The 27,851-nt window shown below is 37.5% G+C and overlaps 2 protein-coding genes across 2 annotated transcripts; one reads left to right on the top strand and one right to left on the bottom strand.

The window, feature by feature from the left end:
* Window positions 1-1,631: 1,631 nt before the first annotated feature.
* cnmd (chondromodulin) lies at window positions 1,632-11,478 on the top strand. The gene is made up of 7 exons (XM_088912861.1): window positions 1,632-1,819; window positions 2,299-2,433; window positions 3,867-4,007; window positions 4,389-4,502; window positions 6,558-6,711; window positions 7,215-7,387; window positions 9,227-11,478. The coding sequence occupies exons 1-7, from the start codon at window positions 1,748-1,750 to the stop codon at window positions 9,449-9,451; spliced, it is 1,014 nt and encodes a 337-aa protein (XP_088768987.1). The 5' UTR covers window positions 1,632-1,747; the 3' UTR covers window positions 9,452-11,478.
* Window positions 11,018-27,039, bottom strand: sugt1 (SGT1 homolog, MIS12 kinetochore complex assembly cochaperone). The gene is made up of 13 exons (XM_088912862.1): window positions 26,923-27,039; window positions 26,767-26,815; window positions 24,096-24,186; window positions 23,692-23,761; window positions 22,156-22,226; window positions 22,008-22,061; window positions 21,424-21,452; window positions 18,632-18,651; window positions 17,510-17,606; window positions 15,288-15,395; window positions 13,312-13,402; window positions 12,645-12,817; window positions 11,018-11,655 (listed from the first exon to the last, which is right to left on the bottom strand). The coding sequence occupies exons 1-13, from the start codon at window positions 26,934-26,936 to the stop codon at window positions 11,554-11,556; spliced, it is 969 nt and encodes a 322-aa protein (XP_088768988.1). The 5' UTR covers window positions 26,937-27,039; the 3' UTR covers window positions 11,018-11,553.
* Between the last annotated feature and the right edge of the window lie 812 nt (window positions 27,040-27,851).

Raw genomic sequence — 27,851 nt, 5'->3', positions numbered from 1 at the left:
ACAAATAATTACAATTACCTGTGAAAAGCACATAATTACGTTTAGTTTTTATTGACTCACACCAGGAAAGCCCACGCTGTATATCAAACATAACTACAGTTTTTGACATACATTGTGGTTTGTTTCTCCCTCTTCCAAGTGAAGTATTAATACAATAATACTTTGTACAGTACTTTGCCTTCAAAGTACTCAAGATATTCTACTATAATGACCTCTTTTTCAGCAACATCATTTGCATGTGTTAAGATGTGGCCCGTAGGACAGATATCTGATGATTATAGAGACCCTCAGGTTATCCAACAGCTACTGTACTTATTATTTGCAAATTGTTCTGCAGTCCTCTTTCTGGGAAGCATTTTCAAATTATCTTACAACATTAAAGTTTCAGAAATATTCCTTTTGACAAAAAGCATCAGCTTCTGTATATACACTATTGCAAAATCGAATCTTTTTGGTATTGTTGATTAATTGAATGAAAGGCGTCTTTGTAGCAACCTGACCACTGAAAAATATATTTTTTTATATCATTATTTTTTTCCCCAGAATGGATTCAATATACTTTTGCTCTTTTTCGTCATTTTGAAATAAAACAAGATAGCATTCGTAAATACAATGCACCATTAACCCAAGTTTAAATATAATGTATTTGCAAGTTATGTGGATATGTGTTTAATAGAAAGTACCTTTGGACAGAAAAAAACGAATTCGTTGTCACTATATACAGTATATATAAATAAAGCCAGGGTTCCCGGCTTTACTCATATATTGTAAGTGGAGCAACAAACCTTCTATGTAGCAGGACGTTACAACTACAAATGAATGGTTTCTTACAACACAGTAGCCTCATCTTAGAATTTGTGAAGGAAGAGAGGAAAAGTGCACTAGAATGATTTTCAAACAGACCCTGTGTGTTCAGCTGGAGAGAATGAGACGTGTCACGGGCGCTGTTGATTCTGTTCACCTTTGTATCACTGCATGTAGTCCTTCCCGAAAACTATCGCCATTCATTGTATTGGGTAATGCATTTTTGTGTGACCTGTCAATCCCTCAGGGGGTCGAAAAGGTGAAATGGCGGTTTAAAAGTACATCATAGAGGAAAACGCTTGATAAACAAATTCTTTACGAAGTCTAATAGTTTAGTTTAAATGCAATGCGTCCTTCTAAGAACATTATCTATTCGGGATCTTGCGGTGTGTTTGTTGAGTATTTCTCGCAATCCGAATGTTGCTTAAAAGTATATACAGAAAATAGCAGTTCTGCTTAATAACAAAAAATAACAACATGACATGCCCGAGTAATCAGAAATGCACCAACCGAAAGTGTGCCATGTTCCCAGATCTTAATATTGGTAGTTTCTCATTATCGTCTTGACAGTGACATCGAGTGAACGCCGCAGAAGGATTTTAAACTTCACCGAGGCAATTGTCAGTTCTAATTAACGTAGGCTACGACAGCCCTGCATACAAAAGTAGCGTTTAAGACAACCCTTCACGTATACAAAATAAGGGCTGCCTTCCAATAAAAATATTTTGAGAGGGACGCCTATGACAGGAGCAAAAAAAAACTGTCCGCGAAGGAATCTAGCAAGTTTTGACAGTGGGTTGAAGCAGTTGCCCAGACGAAAAAAAGCGTAGAGCCAGGCTAATATAACAGGCTCTGTAACTAGTTAGCACTCTAGTCACGTCCAGTCCGGGTGAAGTGCAGAGTGCACCGGTGGACAGTCTGATTCAGAAGTCCATTAGTAGCCATGGCAGAGACTTCGGAGAAAGTCCCCATCTCTCTGGCAGGACCAGAAGACGTGGAACAGTGTTTACCACCTGTAAGTAGTGACACATTTTTCATTGTATCATACAACAACCCAAACTTGACAACTCCGGAACAGAAAGCGAATTAAACAGGTTTAGAAATTGCAACGTCAATAATTATTATTTGTGCTGCTGACATAAAAAAAAACACTCATTGTCATGTCAAAATATGTGCAGAAACAAAATATTATATTTTTTAACTTTCATATATGTAATGAGCTGAGGTGTGTGACTGTTATATACCCGGAAAACAGCAGGTTTAACAAGATTGAAAAATTCTGAAATGCTTACTTTAAGAATCTATGAGAAATAGATATCTTCATTCTTCTCGTTTAAAATGGGTTAAACTATCCGGAGGTTAAACGATCCAGTGGCATAAACCGTAGTGTAAAACCACACCTGAATTTGTTTTAGCTTAATTATCACGGTTTTCAAGCTGCATTTCGTGTGCTGCCCTGCTTTACGGTTTTGTATTTCTTATTCCCTTGAGAAGGCTTACACTGCAGTGACTGTAAAACCCTCCAACAGTGGTCGTCTTCTGAAAATTGGAGCAGCGGTGCTGATAGCAGGAGCGGCTCTTCTGCTTGTTGGTGCTATTGGTGCCTTTTACTTTTGGAACGACAAGCACGTAAGCTTTCCACCTTTCTCCTACTCTGTGTATGATTCTAAATGTCCCTGTGTGTATGGAGGCAGGTATGTGGCTTCCGTAGGCGCTTGCACAGCCAGAGTGGTCTGCTGGTAACCCTGGGTCCGAGCGGTGTAGATACTAGCTTGAGCGCTTTAGCCCGCCTGGGTAACTCATACTGTATGTAATGCATTCCATCCTCCACCTAGTGTTTTTAAGGAACATATTTGCTAAGCCAAATACTCAGGTCTTTATAAATGTTTCATACTGTTAGAAACTGTTTCTGTTATAGTTTTTTGACACCTTTCTGAAAGCATTAATTGCTATGGTTTGTTTCCATTGTGTGATAAAAAAGCAGTGTAACTGCTGATTTACACTCTTATGAGTGGACTATCAGTTCCTGTGTGCCGAGTTTGTTTAATATATTTTATTTATCTTTATACACAGAAAAAAATCCACCTTCATACTGTCGATATTTAATTTCTTTAAATACGTGTGTGGTGACGTCATAGGAGGAGTTCCTAGTTCCATTCGTTCGTATTGAATCTCTGATACTAAGTATCAAAGTATAAGATACTAAAATGGAGATACTAAGTTACACAGTGTTTTTTTTTTACCTCCAGCTGCGTATCCACTGAGTGGATTGGTCAATATTTTAGGGTGGGGCCATAAAATTACTTTACCCGAAAAGTTTGTTTTTTTTCTCATAATTAAATCTGGGTACTTGGTATGCGAGAATAGCAAGTCTTCATGATTAATTATACGGTTGACGTGAGATGTTCGACTTAAGAACAATTTTATAGTTTGCAGTCACTGTTAACAGTTCTTGCCTGTTGTGTAGTAAGACTGATTGCAATATTGCAGTTGAAAATATTACAACCATCAGGCAGCAGCATGGAATAGTGGCTAGATAGAGTTCTGACCTTCAGACCAGAGGCACTTGAGAAAAGTTTATGCAGTTATACACTTACACGTGGTCCTTAATTAAATTGTTCTACTCATGTCCAGCTATATAAGCAAACAGGCCTCCATGTCGTCATTATGAATTTGAATTTGTTCTCAATTGAGTGGCCTGGTAAAATAAAGGAATAGAAAACATGCATGTCAATATAAAAGCTACTTCTTTTGCTGCGAAAACACCTTAAAGTGTGATGTATTAGCCAGCAGTATTATCACCTTTAAAATGAGGAGTGTACATATATTATAAACATTATGGATAATTGCTTGCTGTCACTGTAGAAACGCAGAATACTGTTGGTATTAAACACACACTAGTAGAACACATTAATAAAAAGAAGACACATTTAGACATGTAAATAAATAGTAAATTATTTATATCTAGCTCTTCCAGTCAAATTCCAGAGTAGAATGTGAATAGAATGCAAAACCTTTACTTGCTGCTGTTTCAAAAATAGTTTTTTTTTTAAATTTTGCAGGTGTACAATGTTCACTACAGCATGAGCATCAATGGAAAGGTAGAGGAAGGATCCATGGAAATTGATACTGCGAATAACATGGAGACATTCAAGACAAAAATTGGGAATGATGAGGCTGTGGAGGTTCATGACTTTCACATTGTGAGTCTGGGCCACTAAAACTGTCATTGCTAGCTTTAAAATCTTTTTAAAAATGAATTCGTATTGCATTTTCACACAAGCTCTAAATGATCTCACTGAATTGACTTATTCTAGTATGTTTGTAATTTGCAATAAAAACCACAACGATTACATTTTGTAGGAAACAGAGTCTACGATATATAAAAATACATAATAATTGATAGTTGTGTTAAAATGAAAGTTTTGCATTTATATGTATATTGATCAGATTTATTAATACATAAATGGATTAAATATAAGACTTAACAATGTGGGAAGCTTCTAAAGGTTACCAGAATGAACTTTTTCAAGATCCATAAAATCACTGTTTACCGTAGTATTTCTACAATGTGTTGAATGCAGGGAATCACTGGAATTCGCTTCTCTGGAAGAGAGAAATGTTATATTAAAGCACAAGCTAAGGCTCACCTCCCTGACGTGGAGACGCTGAACAAAGAGTCACTAACCTTTGACCTGGTAGGTTTTGAACTCACACCATCTGCAGTTTCTTTGGTACTTTCTTCACTATAAAATCCATGTTCAAGTGTCTTTGAAGAAAAATGACAAATGTACATCTCTCATAATGTGCCTTGGTTTTTAAGATTTTACAGATCCAATATGATGAGGATATTTAATTCTCCTGTTAACCTCAGGCAGGCAGAAAAATACACTGGATGTACTGGATGAATTATCTGCAAAAGAAGCATCAAAAAGCTTACAAAGTCATTGTATCAAGTCATTTTTAATTTTTGTATTGTATACAATGTATTTTTAGGCAAAGTTCACAAGCTTGAATTAATCACTTTCAGCAGCTGAATTCACCCATAATTGTCTATTCAGGGTCATGGGGGAGCATAAGCCTATCCTGGCAAGCAGTAGGCACAAGGCAGAAAATACCCTGGATGGGATGCAAGACCACAGCAGGGCACCCATAGGCACTGCGATGCACACACTCACACCAGGAAGCCAATTAACCTACCAGTATGTCTCTGGATCGTGGGAGATAACTGGAGCACCAAAAATGGGGAGAACATACAAGCTCCCCACATATAGAACCCCAAGGCCACAGCATGGCAAAGCAGCACTGCTAACCACTGCACCATCATGCTGCCCACAGCTTAATTTTTTTTAAATATCTGGCGTTTGGAATTTTCCTTTGTGCATAATAATAATAATCTGATCCATGAGCAACACACATGCAAAAAGGTTATGCTGCTTGATTCAATGGGACCTTTGAATTCCAAATTGTAAAATAATTTGGATTCCTCAAAAAACATGACACACCAGTTTTTTCAGATATTCTAGTCTGTTGATTGTGACAGAATCAGTGAAACCTTATACACCTTAACAAGGTAGATCGCAGGTGGCATAGCGATGTGACTTTCACTGGCTCCAGTCTTATGGGAACCGTAGAGACTTCTGTGGAGAATTTGCAGGTTCTCTCATGTTTGTGTAGGTTTTCTCTGGTCAGTCTGGTTTCCTCCAATTGACATGCTGGCTAGTGTAACTGGTGTCTTGAAATTGTCTCTTGCAGTCTGTGAATGTCCTAGTTCACTTGATTTTTTATGATTGAAGAAAGAAACCTTGCTTCATACTAGATTACAGTATACGCAAACCATTGAAGATGGTACAGTAATTGATATTCTTTCCCAAACTTCCCAATAGAAGATTTTTTGTTTACTTTTTCTAAACACGAGGTAAACTTTCCTATAGCCCTGTTTTCCACCCATCCTCTTACAGCTTAATCCAGTTCAGGGTCGTTGGGGGGGGAGGGTGTGGAGCCTATCCCAGCAAGCAATGGGTGGAAGGCAGGATACACCCTGTACAGGACACACACAGACACACACACACTCACACCTGGGCCAGTTTTACCTGAAGCTAATTAACTTACTTGCATGTCTTTGGACTATGGGAGGAAACCAGAGCACCCGGAGGTAGCTCACACAAACACGGGGACAACATACAAACTCCATGCCAATAGTAATTGAACCCAGGGCCCCAGCGCTGCAAGGCAGCAATGCTAACAACTCTATTCTAAATGTTTAAAAATCGTTGGATTATGGATGACATAGGAAACCTGTTGGATTGTCTCTGTCCAGGATCAGGATTGACCACAACTACAGTGTTTTTTGACATGTCTCCATACATGGAAAGGTTAATAGAACTGTGCATTTTCTTTTCTGATTTCAGGTGGATCTGTCTTTAAAGATGTGATTACCACTGTTCAGTCTTACTTGTTTATGGTACTTACAGTAATGAAGATACATGCTCACAATCTTTGGGAGAACCCATCTAGTTCTGATAAGTTACTTTTGATAAGGTATCTCACTTCTAATTCTATTAGTGTTTGATATGCAGCAGAGGTGGGTGATGTCTCTTAAACATCAAAGAACAACATAAATAAATGTTATGAAGTGAGAGGTTTATTCTGAGTTTTCATTCACCACATTTATGAGCAATCCAAGGTGTACAGCCTTATGAACCAGTGCATCAGTTTTGGGAAGCAACAAGAATGTTCTTTCATCTTGACAGGAAGATGAGATTATGCCAGCTAAGTTCGATGAGTCGCCTCTCATCTGGGTGTCTGCAGAGCAACCAGTGAAAGACAACAGCTTTCTGAGCGCCAAGATCCTGGACCTCTGTGACAATCTACCAATCTTCTGGCTTCGTCAGACATATGCCAAAGGTACTGAGCCATTATTTAACTGTAGAATGGTATATTTGTGCAAACAATCCAAGTCTCATTAGGCCTAGCTTAAAATACAAACTCAGACACTATTCTGTATGCTCAAAAAGTTGTAGTAAAAACGTACCTTTAATGTACAATAATGAAAAATGATATTGATCACACAAATATTTGTCTCCAACCTATTACTGTCTACACTTTATGCATTATTTTTATTTTATTATTATTTATAGCTATATCTAATCAATAAAACAACCCCATTTTCATAGTGTCAAAATATGCAAAATGTATGTAGAAGTAAATCACTTAACATTCTTCATGTTATTTTATGTTAACTGCCATTAAATATATGCACAAGAAGAACAAATTAAATTGAGAAAATTTGCAATCTTTTATGGTGATGGGGAAATTGAGCTGCTTTTTCTGTTAGAAGACAGACTAACAGTTTTGGGCAAAGGCGTCTGTACGTCAGTCATTGGAAAGGCATAATTATTGTTTTACAGATGGACAGAGAAAGAAAAGAGAAGTTCAACGTCCAAGACGCCAGTCAGACCCTTATGATCCATTCATAGAGGCTGCCGAGCAGGTGAACACTGTTGGTCAATCTCAAAACGTTACCTCAAGGAGAGTTACAGATGAGGAAGAGCCCACTTTCAACCCAGAGAACCCCTATCACGTAAGTATCAAAACAAAAGAAGGCAATATGCATCAATTTACAATTACCAATGAGTTGTGTAATTCACACAGCTTATATCAGTTTAAGAATATTTTAATATTAACTATTTTATTAAGGTTTTCTGGCATATATTTGTGAAGCACAAAAAATGATTAACACCAGTATTACAAACAAAATCATTCAGGGGTGCTGCCTAATACTACAAACCCACAGCTCAACCAGTCAGTTCAAAAGGTTTTGAGAAACATCCATAACACCACAGCTGCAGTTCAGTCATGAAAAATCCTGCACTCTTCATCATATCTACATCAGCATGCAAGCCACAGAGGAAGAAGCAGACATATGTGCCATGCAGAAAAATAACAAGATTAAGAAAAGCACAGCCTTCATTTTTTTTCCTTTGCAGCTTGCAGACTGATGCATTTTCCATCTCTAAACTGCTTATTAATGTGACCCATTAAAAGAATCCTAAGTCAACACAATCCAATTTAACACAAGTTATTTTTACCAACTAAATTCTAACTTGGCTCCTACAAAAAACACATTAGAATTGGTTTCCCATGCCGTGCCAAAATGTTTTCCTTTTCCTTTCTTTTTATTTTCCAATATGAAATTAACCCCTGTGTCTATCTCTACTTCAAGGACATATCTACCATAAAACTTTATTTGTAGTCCAAAAGCAAATATTTTAAATACACTACAGCTTGTGCTAAAGCAAGCATTATCATAAGCCTTCTATCCGTGAGGCAGCTGTGTGCATTTCTACACTGTTGCCAAGGTCACTCACAGAAACCACTGAATGGGATTCTGCTTTTCATTGCATGTACAGTTTTGTACATGAGATGACCTACAAATGTGTGATGCAATGCAAAAGGTGTGCAAAATGGTTACTTCTCATAATGTGATTTCGATACTGAAACCACTATAAGGGCTAAGCAAACTCCCTAGATTGCTGGAGTTGGAAAAACACAGAACAGAAACAAAGGACTTCCCACAGATTTCTCTGATAAAAGCAAAAAGACTTTTAACAAAATCCATCTGATTTTCAAGAGGGGCTCCAAGCATTTCAGAGCATTAAGCATTAAGGCATTTTGGAAATAGTGATCTTCCTTCCTTAAAGTGATGACAAAGCCACAATTCGATTAGTGCTTAGGGCTCTGGCTCACAACCCTAGTCCTGGGGGATTGCTGTTTCTTCTGGTCTTTGGTCCAGTCAATTTCTTAATCACAGGCTAATTGATTTCAGTTTTCTATTAGGGGAATATATTTAAATTTGCAATCGGCTCATAAACCTTTGAATGGAGTGTGGAACTTTTGGGATCATTTTACGAATTTCTGAGTTTCAGAATTTCCCTTTTTTCAAGTATACTGCCTGAAATGTAACCAGCTGGACCACTGCAGAAGGGGCAAAAACCTTTAATTCACCCATTAAGAGCTACTCAGGCAGGAATAAGGGCAGGCAATGCAGCTCAGGTTGTAGGAAGCAATATGTTTGAAAGCTGGGTGTCCTTGAAATGTAGCAACAAGTCTTGAAACAAGTAAACCAAAACTTCCCAGAAGCAAGCAGATCAATTAAGTGGATCAGCAAGCGCTAGTGATGTAGAACTCAACTCTAACAAAAACACGGAAGGGGTGACCGGGTGGTTCACCTGGGTCAAGGGTTAGAAACCATTGGTGTAGGGAAACCAGAGCCAGAGTCATCCATCTGGAAACAGAAGCAAGGGGACAAACTGTTTCCCAACAGTGCACATGGAAATTTCTCAGAATTCAACTACTGGGGGCTTAATGGATGGCATCAAGCCTATTCTTGCCTATTGAAGTATTCGATTTGCTTTTCTAGAGAAATCTAGAAGGGGAGGAAGACACCATGACCTTTGACCCCATGCTGGACCACCAAGGAATCTGCTGCACAGAGTGCAGGCGCAGCTACACGCACTGCCAGCGGATATGCGAGCCCCTTGGAGGCTACTGGCCCTGGCCCTATGACTACCGGGGATGCCGTGTTGCTTGCAGGATCATCATGCCGTGCCGCTGGTGGGTCGGACGCATATTAGGCGTTCTGTAGATCTCCGACTGACTCATGCATAACATCAAGGAAACTCAGTGGAGATCCCAGCTAAAGAAGTCCTCAGAAACTCTGCCTTACAGTATGTAACAAACATATGTATTTAAAGACCAAATAACACAAAATTTCCTTTTTCCAGGATGTAAATAAATAATAAAGTGCTAACTATATTGTTAATCCTATTGAAAGATTGTTGCGCATTTAAAGCTGAATGTGTAGAAAGCTCGTCTTTTTAGATTGCTGCAATTAGTGTCAACAAAATCATATAACTGGACAAGGCAATTAGACTTTTTATGTTCTTTCCAGCATCCTTAGATTCATAGTGGTAAATACTTCAGCCTTTTTTCCACGCTAATGTGTCCTCTATACATTAAACCGCTTTACTTCCATGTTATTTGTAATGTGCTTGTTAATAAATCCATGCTTTATTCCTGTCTTATTTCATATATAGATTTCCTGAATGCTGAGAGCTCATGCTTAAGAGGACCAACCACATGCAGTTAGGGAAACAATGGATAGCCAACTTCACAGAAAAGTATATAGTATGGAACACATAAAATCAGAACAAAGCTCAGAGGCATTACAGTATATAAATCTAAATTTTGAGTGAAGTTGAGAACCAGCAGTAAACAAATTTAAGGTGTTTTATTATATTGCTGAAAATATATACACTGCACCTGATGAAGCAGGTCCAACGCTGCTGCCACTGAAGTAACCACCAACATACAGCATCACACAGAGAGGAAACATTCAAAGACTCCAAATCAGTCCTGTTGTTATCTCTGCAGAATACATATACCTTTGATTTGTTGATGTCACATATTACATGGATGCCAGCATAGTACTCTTTTGCAAATGTAACTGAATAGCCCTATTCTAGACACTGTGACAAGAAAGGTACTGAAGAAGAGGCCATTTGGCCCATCTTACTCATTTGGTTGACAGTAGCTTAATGATTCAATAACTACCCCAAGCTGTGCAGTCCATGGTAACAATGTGGGCAAGGAGCTGACTGGACAGTTTTTCTTTTTTCCTGCAATACTCCACAGTCTATATTTTCCTATTTCACAAGTTAAGTTTTGTAAATCAGCAACATGTAATTGATAAGAGATGAAGCTGACAAACAGTAGCAGTCTATTGAATATGCAGGGCATCAAATTATTCCTGACATTTTATTGGTACATGTGAATTGGAGGGCGTTTTTGACATGTTTGATAACACACTCTTTTGATGGAGGGGGACCTGGGGCAGCTTTATATTACATTTAATATAACCAATTTCATGAGTGGGGTGCTTAACCAGTATAACAGCTCTCTGTCCACTTTTTCTGGTATACATTTCATAAAATCTGGCCCAGACGCATTGCCGTAGACCACTTTTTCAAAGTCTTCTGTATGTCCTGAACCCACAAAGTTAATCACTAGTGCAGAAAATATGTAAAAATAGAACCGCAAACAGGATATACTGTATAGAGGTTCTAAATCTCTGGTCAAAGCCTTGAAAACTGGGAAGTTATACATTTCACAAACTTACAAAAGCCTCAGTGAAGAACCAGCAGAACTGTAAAGTTATGCTATTATAATTAATCAAACAGTTGTGAAGTTGACAGCCATTTTTGTGCACAGTGAGTGAAGAACAATGCTGCATTTATCATTTATGATTGTTAAAGTGTTACATTTGCACTGCACAGAACACAGATAACCAGTGCCAAATTTCCTGATGTAACAAGTAATTCGTCAGAAAATAAATGACAATTTAAATTAGATCAGACTGGAAAAATACTCTTCTTCCTTAATTTTGTCTAGGACATTATCCCTTTTGTATCTCACTAGGTAAATACAGAACCCCAACTACGGCCCATACTTTTCTTATTGTGGAAAGAAAGAGTCCGGTACACAATATTAAATTTACTTTCAATTATTTAAAATAGGTTTGCAGAAAAGTTCAACTTTAATAAAACACTTTAAATTGAGATTTTTTTTAAAATGCACAGAATTGCTTGCAGCCTTCCCCCCCCCCCCCCAAAACAGTGCAAGAAAAAAAATCTGTCCACAAAAAAGGTACAGAAGAACAAAACGTGAGCTTCCGGGATCCAAATGCTTTTAGAACTTCTTCCATTCCGCATCATCAGGAGGACTCACATCTACTTTTCTTTTGCTAACATCTGACCAATTGGTGCTCAGAACAGTTCCTCCAGACTCCATCTGCAATACAGTATTGAAGTAAGCCTGCAGATTCAACACAGCAATGCAGAACAACAGCACATACTGCGATATCATTAAATTCCTTAGTGATGTGTCTCGTTAGATACTAAAACAACCTTATTATCCGTTACTCTAATAATACCAATAACAGTTATAGCAAAATCAAAACACGTTTGTCTCATAGATTAATAATTCCGAATAATAAGTAATTTATCATTATTTTAAATAAACAGATGCATTTTGCTACACCACAACTCTTTAGATCTGCTCAAAAACATAGACAGTATAGGATAACTGATGCATGCCAAGCCAATGAAACTATTTCCCAAACAGATTTTTATACAGAACTGCTGTTTCCTCATTACAGCAGACCAGAAATGAGCACACATGAGCAAGAAGTGCAGACAGAGAACCTGCTGCTAGCCACTACACCAGTGATTCCCAACATCCAGAATGAATGGACAAAAAACTGTTTGTCCTTTTTACACTTAGGTTACTAGCACGAGTGCAAAACCAAAAATGAGTTACCCTTAATTCAAACTCTACCCTGATATCATTTTCATGCTTAGGTATATAAATGATCTACATTTGTGTTCGCATGCCACAATATAGCCCAAATGTCTTCTCTGAAATTAGAAAACAATTAATGACCATTCGGCAATTGTTTTCTTTCTAAATTCTTATTAAGCAGCCTATTGCAGGCTCCTGAAGGCAGTGGAAATCAGAGGAAGCTCAAGCAACTGCTGGCTCATCGAGGGTTGCAAGCCAGGAGCTCCCCTGCCCACAGCAGGCCTGATTACCTTGCTAGAAATATTTCGGAGGATTTACCTTGATTCTTTGCATATTTCTATTCCAAAGTCACCATAAAAAAATTAAAAGATCAACCCCCTGAAAAACGAAATCTTAAATTCCTTAAAGCCATGTTTAAAATAGCTAGCAATACAACACTAACTTAATTAACTTAAAAAAAATTGGATTATTATACTTACAAATGACTTGTTCATTGCACGTTTAACTTCATCAGAGCCATCCGCATATATTTGTTGGAAAAGTTTGTTCAAAGCTGCATCTCCCTCTAGTTTCTCACTCTTCTCCTCCTCTTTTATATCTACAACTAGCTTGTCCCAGTTTTTTGTATAATGTGAAGAAGAAGGATACTGGTCTAAAGAGAACAAAATACAATTAGTGTCTTTATTTTCACTACATGCAGGGAACAAAGAGTAACTAACTGAATGGGAAATCAGACTTTGATTCGCTACAGGCAGCAGTGTGGAGTAGTGGCTCTGGACTCAAAGCCCATGGGCAATACGATTATACAACTCAGCAAGATCCTTCACTCGGATTGCTTCAGCAAAGTAATCAGCTGCATGACAGGTTACAAACAGAAGAGTCTTTGGATAAAAGTGTTTACCTAATTTATTATGAATTCAAACAGTCAGAAAAGCAGCAAAAACATGATTCAACCTCTTACCTTGTGAATCGTCTGGTGTATAAACAGACTATTTTTCAGGTAAGAAATATATCATGTCGCATATATGATATGCTGAAAAAATCTTAGCTTGATTCAAAGTTACACTTTCATTGACTTAGAACAATGCCGAACCCAGTTTTCACCAGCAATGGGTTCGAAAGCAATTTTCTAAAGTTGCTGCTTACTAGGTGTGAAGTGTTTGACATTTGGCTTGGTCCCCTCTCCTTCTAACTGCTCCCATCGGATGGCTTCAGTCTTCCTCATTTTAATTTCAATCTGTAGAGAAAATGATAAAAACAACACTTGTCTGCATTAAGTATAGCTTGAAGAGCACTTTTCACGTGGTAAAAAACGTTTTTTTTACCCATGCTTGCCTTCAGAAAGCCATCACGTTAGGAAGTGAAACGGACAGCCCCGGAAAACACAGAGGTGCTTGAGTTACATAAAGCACTCAGCTTTTCACTTCAGACCATCTGTTGTCAGTGCAGAGACTGTAAACTGAGGAAGATTAGCTTGGCATGAGTCAGGCCCACTTGAAATGTATAATTCTGTCTATATGGAGAATTTCTTTTACTGAAACAAAAATCATTTAAAGCAATTTTTTAAAAAGGTATGGCAGAATATGGGCAACTGCATCGATTACTTTGTTCCAACACTAGAATCACAGATTTTCTGCAAAAACATTACCACAAAGGTATAGAGTGAATACAACTGAATTCAATTAATCCATTTCTTCAACATTTTTAACATGTTTCTTTAACACGAGACTGTACCACCTTGTAGCTATTGGAAGATGGATAAAGAGATAAAAAGGGGAAAAAAAGATTCAGTCTAAGCTTGTTTTCGAAGGCAAACTGATTTGAATTATTGAAGACCTTCTACATAACACAATTACTTTAAAATTAATGGAGGTGAAACAGGATTAAGGCTCCCTCCTTCCAGCATATACAAGGATAATGTTAACACATCACATAACTAAGAAATTAAAATTTAAGATAAACAGTAAACCTGGAAAAAATTGAAGACATTGAGCAGTAAATTACTGTACATAAGCTTTCGTTCATTGGTTTCAAAGAAAATCATCTTGAAAAGGAAAAAAAAAACTAAAATACACGTTACTCAAACTACAATTTTTAAGGTCTGCTTAAATGTACTTCAGTTCAATAATGAAAGGCAGGTCGTTGCTTTATAGATTCCTTTTCTTAAACTGAAACACTCAATTCACCGCTGCTGCTGCTGGGACTGCGGCTAAACAAGGTGGGAGAAAATGGTCTGTGTGGAATTCCAGCACTGAAGACTGAAATACTTCACCATGTAACTGTCAGTGAAACCAGACTAACCTGGGGAGCCCTTCAGGCCTCAGAACAAACACAGCTTTGTGAATAGTGACCCTCTGCTGCCTGCAGCCAGCCTCTGAAGCAACAGCACTGTGCTAATGGGCCACCACTAGCACATGTTCCACTGCAGCCCCGAGGAGCAAGAAACCCAGCCCACACTCACAGCTACACTGCTGTGTGCCTTTTCACTTCATCACTGAAGTTATAATAAGCCATTTCATCTTGAGACACAGCGTTTCAGGGAAAACTGAAACAAAGCACCTTCTGATTTTTCACTTTTCTGACAGCATTGTTGCACAGATGAACGCAAATGAAGCCCCAGATGAAATAAAGAACTTCTTTTGCCTTCTCACAGAGTGTGTGTGGAACAATGCCTCATTTTAAAATAAAATATGCAAGAAAAAAAGTTTTCTAAATAACCAGAATACAATTCATACATATGGCTCTGCCTCAGGTGATTTCTGCTACACGAACATTATTAATTTATCAAATCAAATGTGAATGTGAAGTGGTTTTAGGTTATCATTTTGGATGATACAAGGTTTTACGGTTTGGTAAGAATCACAGTCCATGATAATTTTCTCTTGATCAATATAAGTCAGCAGCAATATAACTAGATGTCTTCAGAAATGTCATTGGTGACCATTGCTGCAATTCCGCAATTCAGATCTCAATAAAGTTTAACTGTCTGAATATGCCTTTTCTGCTAATGTGGCCATAACTGTGTGCAAGTTTAATCCTGCAAAATGCCCATTTCTATTAGTGTTTTCAAACAGCTCATGCACGCACTCAGAAGTATGAGTGACTAATGAATAGAAACTTACCTTTGATGAGAGAATTTTAAATGTGCTTTGCTCGGGAACTATTGAGTGAAGAAGATGCTTCTTCAAATTGAATTCATCACCCTGTGGCAGCTTCACAGTTGCATGTAACTTAAGACACAAAAAATAACATCCTTTAGAAATGTATATTCCTTTTATGTCTCTCTAAAGTATTCAGACCATCACAATAAACGACAGATAGAATACATTTCTAGTAACTAACAACATTGAAATGCTGACTACAGAAAAGGTATGACCTGTGAAAAAATAAAATTACAATTTTGCTAGTGTTTCAGTAAAAAAACATTTTTGTTATATCTTTACAATAAACTTACAGCTAAAATTTTGTTAGAGCTTCAGTAATGGAATACAGACTTCATAGAATTATTTGATATTGCTATGAACACCATATACAAAGACTTAAGAGAATTATACAGAGAGTTGCAAAGATTTAACCAGACTAAAGGAAGCCACTTTCTGCAATGAGTCAATGTTCTGTTTAGACGTAAAATCAAAGGAGAAACTGAGTCCCTAGATGGCCAACGGAACACTTGCAGAAGCCCACAGGAAATGTCAAAAGCTCAAGATATTCCACTTTCACTGCTAAAGCTACTGCCCAGTATGAGAGAGGGCAAAAGAGCAGTGTTCATATGGGCCCCACAAACTATAAACCAATAGAATGGAAATGAAGTGCAAATGATAAGTATGGAGACCACATACTGGTTACCAGCTGCAGGAGCAGCAGAATGTGTACATCTTTTCCCCAAGGGATCATCAGACATTTTCTGGTTGCAAAATGCGCAAAAGAGCAGAAACAAAAAGAAAACCTGTCTAACTTCCACACATTGGCAGTCTTCTGAAATGGGCTTCAGATAGAACAATTAGCTTTCGACCTTCAATCGGTCATTTTGTTCAGGCCTAGTTATCATCGCTGTCAGGGGTTACCCCCTACCATATAGCATATGGATATTCACATAACATCAAGCCACAAGAAAGTACAACTGGTTTAGAATGCGAGTTTGGGCACTGGAAGTCACAGCTGGTGACTCAGGAATGAATGTTAACTTCTCCCTCAACATCCTCAAGAAGGTATGTCAGCCCATCTGCTCTGAAGACCACCCGCCTAAAGAGACCAGTAAAATTTTTGAAACAGTACTTCAGCTCACGGCTTCAATGCAACACAAAGATAAAGAATCAGTCAGGCCAGAACCTAATTGGAATGACCTGTCAAATGTTTAAATACAAAACTACAGAGACTATATAGACTATCCTTCGCTGATCCCTACCTACCTACAAAGGTGGTAAAGTAAATCTAGAATCCCCTCACAGACAAAATCCTGTGTCTGTATAGGAATGGAAAGCAATCTCATCTGCACAAAGCAAATTAATTACTGCCTTGCATAAGGCAAAGTCCTGCACTACTAAGCGTGCCCCACTCAATATTTTAACAAGGCTGTGCACAGTTCCAGAATCTGCAGGTGTTCTCAAAAGAAGAGACTCAGAAGTCTACTTTCTTTTGCAGATAAACGCATATCGACATAGATCACAGTATGCAGTTTTTTTTATAAGCTTATCATTCCACTGCAGCTGTAACAATGAGGCCACACTCTTAAGATCTGAGGCAGCCCCAGGGGTAGGCTCTGCACTTAAGATTTACAACAACCTCATTATCCTCCACATCTCAGATCAGAACCTAACAGAAGAGTGTCACAGGAAGAATTTGCTACGCCAATAGGCATCAGGCCAATGCTCTCTTATACTACTGTACATAATTGCCATATGGACAGCATTTTGAGCCAGACTGAAGACTAGAAAGCCCTACAGGCAGATTCCCCAGATAACTAAATTAATATTTTATCTCATTTCCATCTAATTTGCACCAAATTATTATACAGAACTGAAGTTTTTAATTAATTTATAGAACAGATCAAACACAGGTTTGTTCTTTGATTTTGGGAGCCGTTATTTTTATAATTTTTAAAGATTTTTCCACTTCTTTTTAATCTTTTGCCTTTCAATACAGATATGTTAGCAGACGTTATAATGAAAGTGTACAAGGATTTAATAACTGTCACTAAATATGATGTGCTTATCTGCTACTCACGTAAAATACTTTTGTTATGTTTCATATCTTATAGCCATTTGTTTCCCATTAATTTCACAGGGTGTCAAAACCATGTTGCATTAGAGCATATCAAAAGATCATTTACTGAAAAAACACATACCATCTTTTCTTCAAACTGGATATTTACATCTTCCTTCCTAGAATTCTTGACCATGATGGTGATGATAACTTGTGGTTCTGTCTGGTACCAATCGTATCTATGAGATAATAAAGTTATTAAAGTCACTGCTTGTGTACTTTGGAAACAACATACTTAGAAACTCTAAAACACTCCATCTGCTACCGAGCACATTTTAATCAAGGACAAACATTGACAGTTAACTTTTACAGTTCAGTGGACAGGTGAAGATGTCAAATGTTGTAAAAATGTTTATATCATATTTCTGCACATAAAACAGTAGTATTTCACAGGCAAAACAAAGGCCTGCCCCCCCACCATTGATGTCTTCTTTTGTTAAAACCTTCATGCACACCTACAACAAACAGTATTTGAAGAAGAGATCTGAACGCTAGAAACAAAGACATTTCCTGGAACAAAATAAATCTGGCTTCTAAAAAACCCCTTAAGGCTTGCTCCCTTGTAGACCCCTATCATATGAGGCTTGTCCTTGTGTATCCCGTGTACACTGGTGCTGGGGGGTTCTTGTGTACATGTTTCGGCCTGTCCAGAGTGGTTCCGTGTTGCAGGCCGTTTTGTGAAATGATTCAATGAAGGTCTCTGAGCTCGAGCTTGACCTCTCCCAGCAGCGGAAGCCGATGGCCTGGCTGGCTTGACCGCTGCTGAACAGCTGCTGGTGCTGCACTGGGAGGCTCCGCATCACCTCCCCGGGCACCAGGGGACCCCGGCTTGTCTGGACAATTCATCCGGGGCGTTCTGCTGCTCGAGCCATGGTGCCGGAGATGGGAGCACCGCAGCTGACGCAATCAAATATTTTTTTGCCCCCTGTGGGACATCCATTACAGCTGACAGAACTGCATTTTGGCAGGAGGCTTGGAAGGTGGGCGGGTACCACTTAGATTGGGTACTCACCTGCCACATTCTTAGACCACTGCTTCATCATGGCTTATCACTGCATAGACCAAAGAAAACCCATAACCAGGGCCTCTGAAAATGTTTCTGGGCTCACGCATTGACAAAAACTAGAACATGGATTGGAACAACTGCTAAAGGAGTTTAAGAATCATTTATTGTGAGAATGGACGACAATAAGAATTCACTTACTTCACATTTGGTTGCGCTGCCTTGTGTTTTAAGTAGGACATCCATTTGAATTGGTCAGTTAAACAGGAAGAGAAAAAAAACAGCTTTAAATTATGCATGTGAAAGAATTTAAGCGAGGCTCTCCTGCATATGAAACACAGCAATATCTAATCAAGTTTAATTGCGTGTTTATACTGCAGTGCGTAGAGAAACTATAGTGTTCAGCAACTGAAGGAATGAAATAGCACCACCTTGTGGTGCAATCAAGTATTCCACACAGACGAGTTCACAATTTTCCCCAAATAAGAGTTTCCCTTTTCATGCTTCCAAATGAACCTTGAAGCTTTACTTTAAGCTTTAACTAATTCTTCACTCCAAATAGATTAAATCCTAAATGATTAAATCTTGGATAATCCACGGGAGTTTAAAGAAAACAGTTTTCAAATAAGAGAAAGCCATTCAGACCCTCTTGCTTTCTGGGTAACTGAGCAGCAAAAAGAATCACTGATTTTACCAAGTTGTTACCTTGAAAGACATTGAAAAGTTTGGACCTTAGTTACCTAGTTGGGAAACATACCCAAAACTCTGTAAAGAAGTGTTTCTTATTCTAAGTCCTAAATGAGTTCTTTTAGTTTAGAGTCTCTCTTCTTGTTTCACCACTGAATGTAAAATAACCCATTGGGTTTACCCAATCTTAACCCATTAGGATTCTATAAACTTAGATCAATTTTCCTCTCGGTTTCCCTTGATATGGAAGCATAACACAGAAACTTTATTAGCATTTTCAAAGCAGTTGTCAAAAGTTTCCAATTGACTGTGTTGAGAAATGAGATTATAATGGTACAAAAATCTTTTTTAAACAGATTCTGTTGAAAATTGGGATTACGAAGCAATCACATTAAAGGCCTCCTTGGTTAATATCACAACCCATTTATAGTCAATGTCCTTCAAAATCCAATCAACATGCACCACAGATTATTACATCAGCAACATACAGTATATACAGTAGCTGTGTTTCTAGGATTGAAAAATGTCATGTTACATGAGAACTGATCTAATACACAAAATCTAGTCATATGTTTCCACAAAGCAATGCCAAAGATTTCATTTTCCGAGGTTGCAAAAAAAAACTGTGATCTGTAAGTAAAATCTTAAAGAAGAACTCATAACAAATCTGAAAAATAAATTAAAACTCTCTGTTCAACAGCTGCTTCACCTTTATTCACCCCTCTTTTATTAAGGGACACTAGCACTTTTATTTTTTAGTTTATTTAGAAGAATGTATTTACTAGTAAAGCATAAGCATGCCATAATCAAGTAATTCTACATTTTATTTTAAAAGATATGCTATATAAGTACACAATACAATTTGTTTAGAGAATCTATTCTTCTTTGCACTTCATTATAAATGGTAACTATACATATGGCTCCTACTAGTTACAGTATTACAACCTAAACAGGTGGAAATTCCACTGTATTTGTTTGTATGTTAAATATAATTCCCACTACAACATTCTTCCATCTCAGAAATATCGTTGTCCTATGTCGTCTCTGACTGTTGCTGAAAAGCTGGTCAACACATTTGTCTTTTCTAGAATCAATTACTGCAACAACCTACTCGCTGTTGTATCTAAATCCATTATTAACTAACTTCAGTACTGTATGTCCAAAACTCAGCATCCAGAATACATACAAAGGATCACAATTCTTCTGTCCTGGAGTCCTTGGCTTCCTATCAGGTTTTGTGTTGACTTCAAAATCCTCGTGCTCACCTGTGAGGCTCTATATGGCTTGGCACCCCAATATCTATCCGACTTATTTTCCTACTCTCTACCTTGAAGCCTTTGTTTGACTCTGGTCTCCTGTCTATGCCCCAAGATCTACATTCAAAGGGTGACAAAGACATCTCTTGCTATGGCCAGAGCTCTGGAATTCTACTCCCAGTGATATCAAATAGTCACCTTCCCTCAACGCCTTCAAAGGCAGACCCAAAGCCATCTTCTTTATAAAGGCTCTTATTTAATTTATGTCTGCCCTTTTGCATCTGCTATCACATTATAAACCCATCTGTTTCTTTGTGCTAATATTAACACGTATCCTTGTTGCCGTTTTCATTTTTTTTGGACTTTTCTGTAAAACACACTGAGAAGTTACTACTATTATTCAACCTTTTGCTCATACTGCCACAAAACACAAACATTAAATTTGATTAATCCTAATTCAAATTGTTTTTGCATAGCAAAGGTGATATCAAGCAATTTACTTTAAAACAGATATTCATGCAGCAGCAGGGTCTTAACAAAATGCAGTGCAGACCAGTTCCCCTCGAACAACCATGCAGATTACAACCAATGTCTTTTGGCAAAGAAACAGTATACCTTCCCTCTTTTAATCACCTATTATACAACATTAGATCTCCATCTTGACTTCTAAACCTTCAAGGCTTGATGGGTCTGCAAAACAAATCTTAAGAATACTCTGGCACAAATTTTACTCAAAAACATTTAACTGTAGTGTTATTGACATCTATAGAAACTGTATAACTGATGGAACCTGTTAGTGCAGATTGGCATGTGTTGAGCTCTGGGTAGTCAGTAGTCCACAGTAAGTACAGAAATAGGAGCAGGTTGAAAAGTGGTGGTAGCTACCTTCTCTGAAGCTTTGGTTGGGTTTATTATGTCAAAGACACGTTTTGATTTGTTCTGTAAAACTACTATAAAGCCTTTCCTTGCATGTCTGGAGTGGTTTACATGTGAAAGTCCCTGAAGCCGTGATATCAGTAACATCTTCCACAATGAGATAAAACAACATACCGTGTTGGATGATCCATTCTGTTTATCCACTGCAAGTAACAAAATAAGTTGGTAATCATGAATTTTCCCATAAACTAAGTCAAACAATGATTGAAACTTTATCAACCCAGAAGTAGTAACTTTAAGATTTCAGCTTTTGTCAATATTTTTAATATTAATACTATTTCTGCTGGATAATACACCCACACATCACAGTGACCAAAATACTACGAATTATACCCATCAGCAACACCAAATATACTTAATAATTTTACACCTGCTACTAAGGTTTAATAAACCAATATGCATATATTTATAGATAAAACATTCTATCAGGCTTTGTAACTCATATCCCATGTTAAGATTATTTAAAATAAACCAGGGTATTTCATCAGCCTGAGGCATATTGTCCATGTGCTGTTTAATGAATATGTTATCGTCATATGTATGATATAATAATCATATGTATGATAGCCATTCAACAAATAACTGCACAAACTTTCAGAAGCTTAATCATAAACTCGACTAAATGTTAACTATTCTTGAGATTTATAAAACAGCCTGGAAAATAAACTTAAAACTAACTTTAATCAGATGTTACTTACAATCCATGTTTTCTTCGCATCTTTTAATCCAAATCCCAAAGGTGCTGTCAGATTCTGTGGTAATGTGTGCAAAGACATAAAAAGTCACAAAACCATAAGCACATAAAGAAAACTAACTTGCTGTTTAACACAAAATTGAAATGCTCACCATCTAACTTCTGTCCTGATTTGAATGCCTCATATGAAGATTCGTAGTTTTTCAAATGGTACTCGGCAACTCTATAAAATAAAACAAGAAAATATATAGAAAACCTGTAGCTTAGGCATAGTGTAAAACTGCTTAAATTTTTCCAAACCAAATGTGTGTAAGGTACTAATACACATTTACAATTCCAGTTCAAAATAGATGATATTCTTTACCCAGGTATATTGTTTCTCAGTTGACATTTTTATACAATTTTCTGATATTTCCTCTTAAACTGTTTCCTGCATATTATGTGGTTACTATTGTTTCAAAACACTTATTAAAGCAAAATCATAGAGATGGACAAAGCATCTTAGCTCTGCTTTGGGATATGCGTTCATCATTTTTCTTGTTGGAACAATTACACATACAGTAACTAATGGAACACCTCTCATCAGATAAGAAGAGAAAAAGAAGAACGAAGAAGAGAATATTAACATAACGCCTGGATATTTTTATTTCTGAACTGATCCAAGTCCCTAGAAAACCACACCGTCCAAGCCACTGTTAATACAGGAGGATCCCCATTTAATGTCTCCCTACTTTTTCCACTATTGAGTTTCTGTAACCATGGGCATAAAAATTCCCCCACTTCATGTCCAAAGCACTTAAACTGCTCCATAGAGTCCAGAGTGTACAAAATGGCCAATTTCTAGTAAAATCAAAATTGTTTTGTATTTTATATCTATAATATTTATACATTACTGTATTCTGGCTGAGATGTTTATGTAATTTTACCTTTTTTATGTCTCGAACTTTACGTCCCCTGAAGGCAATGTGCCCTAACAAAGAAGTCAGAGAAACAGCGAGAAGCACAAGCACACTATGTTGCTAGATAAGTTAAAATATAGACAGAGTTACTAGATGATTAAAGTAATTTTACAGTATTAGACGTCCTTATTTAACACATCTGCAACATTTTATGTAAATTTATGTATTATTCTGCTGTATATAAAAGTTGAATGTTGCTTTCATTTTTGTGTGTGCTGTACATACACAAAACACGATGCCACTTTCAGCCTGTGCAGCATCATGCACCTAACACTGCTTGATCTCAGTATCGTACGCAGTTGCTCACAAACCACAAACATTTATACAAAGAAAATGTGAATGTACACTACTCTAGAATTATGTCATCATGTCATGGTCCCTATTAATGTTGAAATACATTGATTCTTATGGGAAAAATGTCACACTCAATGTCCTCTGGGGAATATTTATGTCCTCCTGGTCTCCAGTAACCCTTATTTCCATTATTTCTTATGGGAAATAGTTCCACTTTTATAATCACATTTTTTTGGTCCCCACTGAAGACGTTAAAGACATTCAGCAATGTATTTATGGCTTACAACTGGCCTAAAATAAAGTGCATATTATAAAGAACCACACAAGATTCAGTGTCTCATCTTTAGCATTTTGTGGTTTTCAGTAGAATTAATTTATAAAGCATCTAATACAAGGAACATCTGAAGTACCAACATACGAAATGTTTACACGTACCCTGCTCTGAGATAGGCTAGGGCAAGGTTTGGCTTCAGGTCAAGAGCCTTCTTTGCATCTTCAAGAGCACCTACAAACAGTAAGATATAGAAAAGATTTTATGGCACAAATTCAAAATGTTAATACACCCACAAATTTCATACAGAATTATTCTTACAGTGGAATGTTACAATACGGATACAATAAGATACTAGTGTGGCAAACATTTTTACCTCCCACTTTTGCAACAGCATGCATCCTCTTCTGAATAACTTACATTTCTTGTTGCATCTTTGGTCAAAGCACACAAGTGGTTTCAACACATTCCCACATCTTAACAACACCACTAGCTGACAAATCACTACTAGGTGACAGGCACCATTACTGACAAATATTGAGGACTTGGATGTAGTAGATTTACTTACTGCTGTAATTTTGTAGCAGAAGGTGGGTGTAGGATCTCTGACAGTACCATTCTGCATTATCTGATGTTCGTTCCAATGCCTCATTCAGCTCCTGGAAGAAAATACAAATGAATGTGCTGAGACATACAAAAACATATGCAGAGCTTAACCTCAGATGCTTCCAAAAGGCTCAACTGGTAAAAGTACTGAATGGAAGCGGAGGTTAATCAGAAACCCCAGATTTGTGTCTGTGCTATGTTATTAAAATTAGTATGAGCAGGACTCCCCAAGCCATAGAGGACAACTGACTGAGTAAGACTGGTGCTCAGAAGGCTTATAGGCAACAAGATCAGCCTCAGAACAATTGTGAATTTTCACACGTGACTTAAAAACAAAAACTAGTCACTGAAAATATGAAAATAAAAGATTACAAACAGGAATAGGCCCATTTTGCCCATCCAGTCTATTTAGTAGTAAGCAGCTAACTGGATCCAACGATCCAATCTACTCATCCATTTCCCGAACAAGCCAGAGTATGGGCTTCATCGACATGGCTGGGTAGCTTGTTCCACACTCCCACAGCTCTTTGGGTAAAGATCTGCCTCTTGTTCTTGACACCAAAAGCACTTCCACATAGGTTCCATTTGTGTCCCCTGGTTCATATAATCGGGTACCCGCATAATCTTTTCAGTTCAAGACTGAAAAGGGTTAATTCCTTCAGTTTATCAGCATAGGACATTTCTTAAGGTATGCACAGTATATTAGAAAATGTAAGAAAAATGTCAACAAAGTACACATGGATATTTACAGTAAAATGCAATATATTTTATTGTGGGGGTAATTAAGGCTTAGAACACAACCTAGGTACAATGCTATATTTTAAAACTCATCTAACATAAGAGGGGAAAAAGTTTCTGAATTGGTGCAGTTGCAAGTACTCAGTAACTCAAGCAAAGCAGAAAAACATCAGAGCAACACAGACTGGAGACCCAGCGGAGAACAGGTGCAAACAGATTTCACATCTAATGTCCACGTTTGTGGATGTGAAAAAAAATCAGCTGATCTTATCATGCCATTTACATCTCATAACGTTTTTTTACAAGAAATCAGGGATGTATACACAACCTATTAATATACTAATTACAGGAAAGAGGGCTGACTTTGTTTGGAGAAAATGTGCACTTATTTAGATGTGTATAGTGCAGATGTATCAACAGAATTTGATGAATAATATTTCCTTTATGGCTGTATATGTATAATAAGTTACTGATAAGTTACCCCAGCGTCCTGGCCAAATTTCCTATTGGCCCTTACCAATCATGGCTTCCTAATAATCCCCATCTATGAATTGGCTTCATTACTCTGCTCTCCTCCCCACTAATAGCTCATGTGTGGTGAGCGTTCTGGCGCAATATGGCTGCCGTCGCATCATCCAGGTGGATGCTGCACATTGGTGGTGGTGGAGGGGAGTCCCCATTACTACTACATGCAAACTATGAACAGAACAAAAAGAAATTAAACAAATTGCCAAGTTCTATCATTTGGATCGTCAGGAGGCTCTTTTCCCATTATCTGTGACCCTGAACATGTAGAACAAAAATAAACTCTGTAGTTAACGAATTTCTGACACCTTTTTTTAATTATCTGAAGGTTAATGCATGTTTGAAGAAGATGATTAAATCACCATTATTAGCTACAAGGATGAGTGTGAAACCTGAAAGAGCTATCACTGACCTACATGTGGTTGAACAATGCGTTTCATACAGAAAAAGGCAAATGTCTGAGAGTATTTAGAAAATGCAGAACCAAGGTATGGTAGTAGCATATGATTTAACGAGTTGTCAAAGTACCCGTGCACATTATTTATAGACATTCTAGCACACAAAAATGGTTGGTTTAAAAAAGGTCTCATTCCAATATCCAGCAAAATGCTCAAACCCATCACAGACCCAAATTAAATTAAAGGAACCTTCAGTTCAAATTTATGGGTCTTTCCTGATACAAACTGAAGGAGAGGGCAATGATTTTAAATTCCACTTGGAAATCATCACGAAAGGGTCATAACATTTTCCCTTTGGTATCTTAATTCTCCTACTGTAACTTTTTTTTTATCCACACATTTATATATAAATGCATGTAGTATACAATATTAAAATATTTCCAATGCCAATGTACAGTGCATAGTCCACAGAGGTTTTCAGATTAAATTGACTCCAATGTGCCCAATAAGCACTATTTATTCAGACCGGTTGTACTGGCTGGGGGACAAGAAGATATCAAGTGACTGGACGGTTTGAGGAGCACGCTTAAATACTACATTGACATCTTAAACCGAACTGAATCTAGCTAGATAGGATGATCTGTAATGTCATGTAACGAGTCCAAAGGAATCAATACAATTTAAAACTGATTTAGGTTAACACGTTTTCTGGGACATTGAATAATGTTAAAAAGAAAAATAAAGTTGAGCTATACGTGGAAAACTGAAAACATTACGCAGAAACTCATTGGGCAGACAACTGTTTAGAAGTACCATTTTCACACAGAAAGGCCCAAATCTATTACTAGATGGATAGTAAAGTGGCTACGCTTATTCCGACTGTATAAAATAATACCGTAAAGACCCGAATTGAGAACCTAAGAGAAAGACCACAGAAGGAAACAGGCACAGCTACCCAGGGACGCTATTTACCTCTAGAGCTTTCTGAGGATCCTCGTCAATGAGGCTGTCAGGGAAGCTCCTGCAACACAGAAACACCAGTTAATGAGAAAATCGACTACTCTCAACCTACTCGTTACTCGGCTAATTTAACTTGACGTTGTAGTGAAATATGTATACTGCACTTGCCTTTCGTCTGCCATGAAGTCCTGCCCGGAGTGACGTCCAGAACGTTCTGTATGGGGCGGCTCAGATGGAAAAAGACGTGAAAACAACCATAGATATCCACCCTGCGATCTGTGTGACGTCACACAGAGCGACGCAAGAAATCGCTTTTCCCAAAAACTGTAGGTATCCCATAATGCAATAGTATGGCCAAACTCTATAAGGAACTTTTAGTAGTTGGTTGCTGCCCGGACAGGTCAGCAGGTGGGCATCTGCCATTTTTACAATGTAAACAGTTAACATGAATATTTGTCTTTTAATTAAACTAGTAACTAGGACAGTAAGGCTCTAGATAAGCTACTGTTTCTAAGAGACAAAAGTTTCAAAAATCTGTGTGGGCTAGTGGTATTGTAACTGACACAACAGAATAATCGATCCCGCGAATACGAATGATAATGGCATACAGTACGTACACATTATATAACAGTCATGCTCAACTAGGGTATTACATGCATGGTCACACTTAATATGTTCAGAATTTTATGACACAATAGTATTATTGGACGTTAAGTAAATTAGATTGAATTTGCTAAACACGAGTAAAGTTCAAAAACAATCCATAAAACTATTAAGAAGCAAATCGGTTTAAAATAATGTTGAAAGAAACTAATGCTTCCTTACGTTGATTTTGTACTGTTTTCCGGATAGGGTCTGTTGACGCAACTCTTAGTGGGAATATTTCTCGTTAATGGAAACTGTAAGTTAAAGGATCCGTAACAGTAAACAGCAAAATATAATTGTTCTTTACGTTGACACCTGCTTCGTATTGCTAAGAGTGTAATGAGGAATACGTCTGTAGAGCCAGCAAAACGTAATAGAGTTTGCTGGACCCAAAAAATAAACGAATAATTATCGTATAACTAACCTGTTGGGCAAATATAATTATCCACCCA

Source organism: Atractosteus spatula, chromosome 4 (genome assembly GCF_055471065.1).
Source record: "Atractosteus spatula isolate fAtrSpa1 chromosome 4, fAtrSpa1.hap1, whole genome shotgun sequence".
Classification (NCBI taxonomy): domain Eukaryota; kingdom Metazoa; phylum Chordata; class Actinopteri; order Semionotiformes; family Lepisosteidae; genus Atractosteus; species Atractosteus spatula.
This window is presented reverse-complemented; position numbering and strand designations above follow the sequence as displayed.

Bases quoted from the DNA above. Each gene is read 5' to 3' on its own strand.
- sugt1 (XM_088912862.1), bottom strand. The intron at 22,062-22,155 runs GTGAGCATTTCA...ACATTACCACAG, and splicing joins ATCAGGACAGAAGTTAGATG to AATCTGACAGCACCTTTGGG. The intron at 21,453-22,007 runs GTAAGTAACATC...TGTTACTTGCAG, and splicing joins ATGCGAAGAAAACATGGATT to TGGATAAACAGAATGGATCA.
- cnmd (XM_088912861.1), top strand. From the start codon at position 1,748: ATGGCAGAGACTTCGGAGAAAGTCCCCATCTCTCTGGCAGGACCAGAA. The intron at 2,434-3,866 runs GTAAGCTTTCCA...TAAATTTTGCAG, and splicing joins ACTTTTGGAACGACAAGCAC to GTGTACAATGTTCACTACAG. The intron at 6,712-7,214 runs GTACTGAGCCAT...ATTGTTTTACAG, and splicing joins TCGTCAGACATATGCCAAAG to ATGGACAGAGAAAGAAAAGA.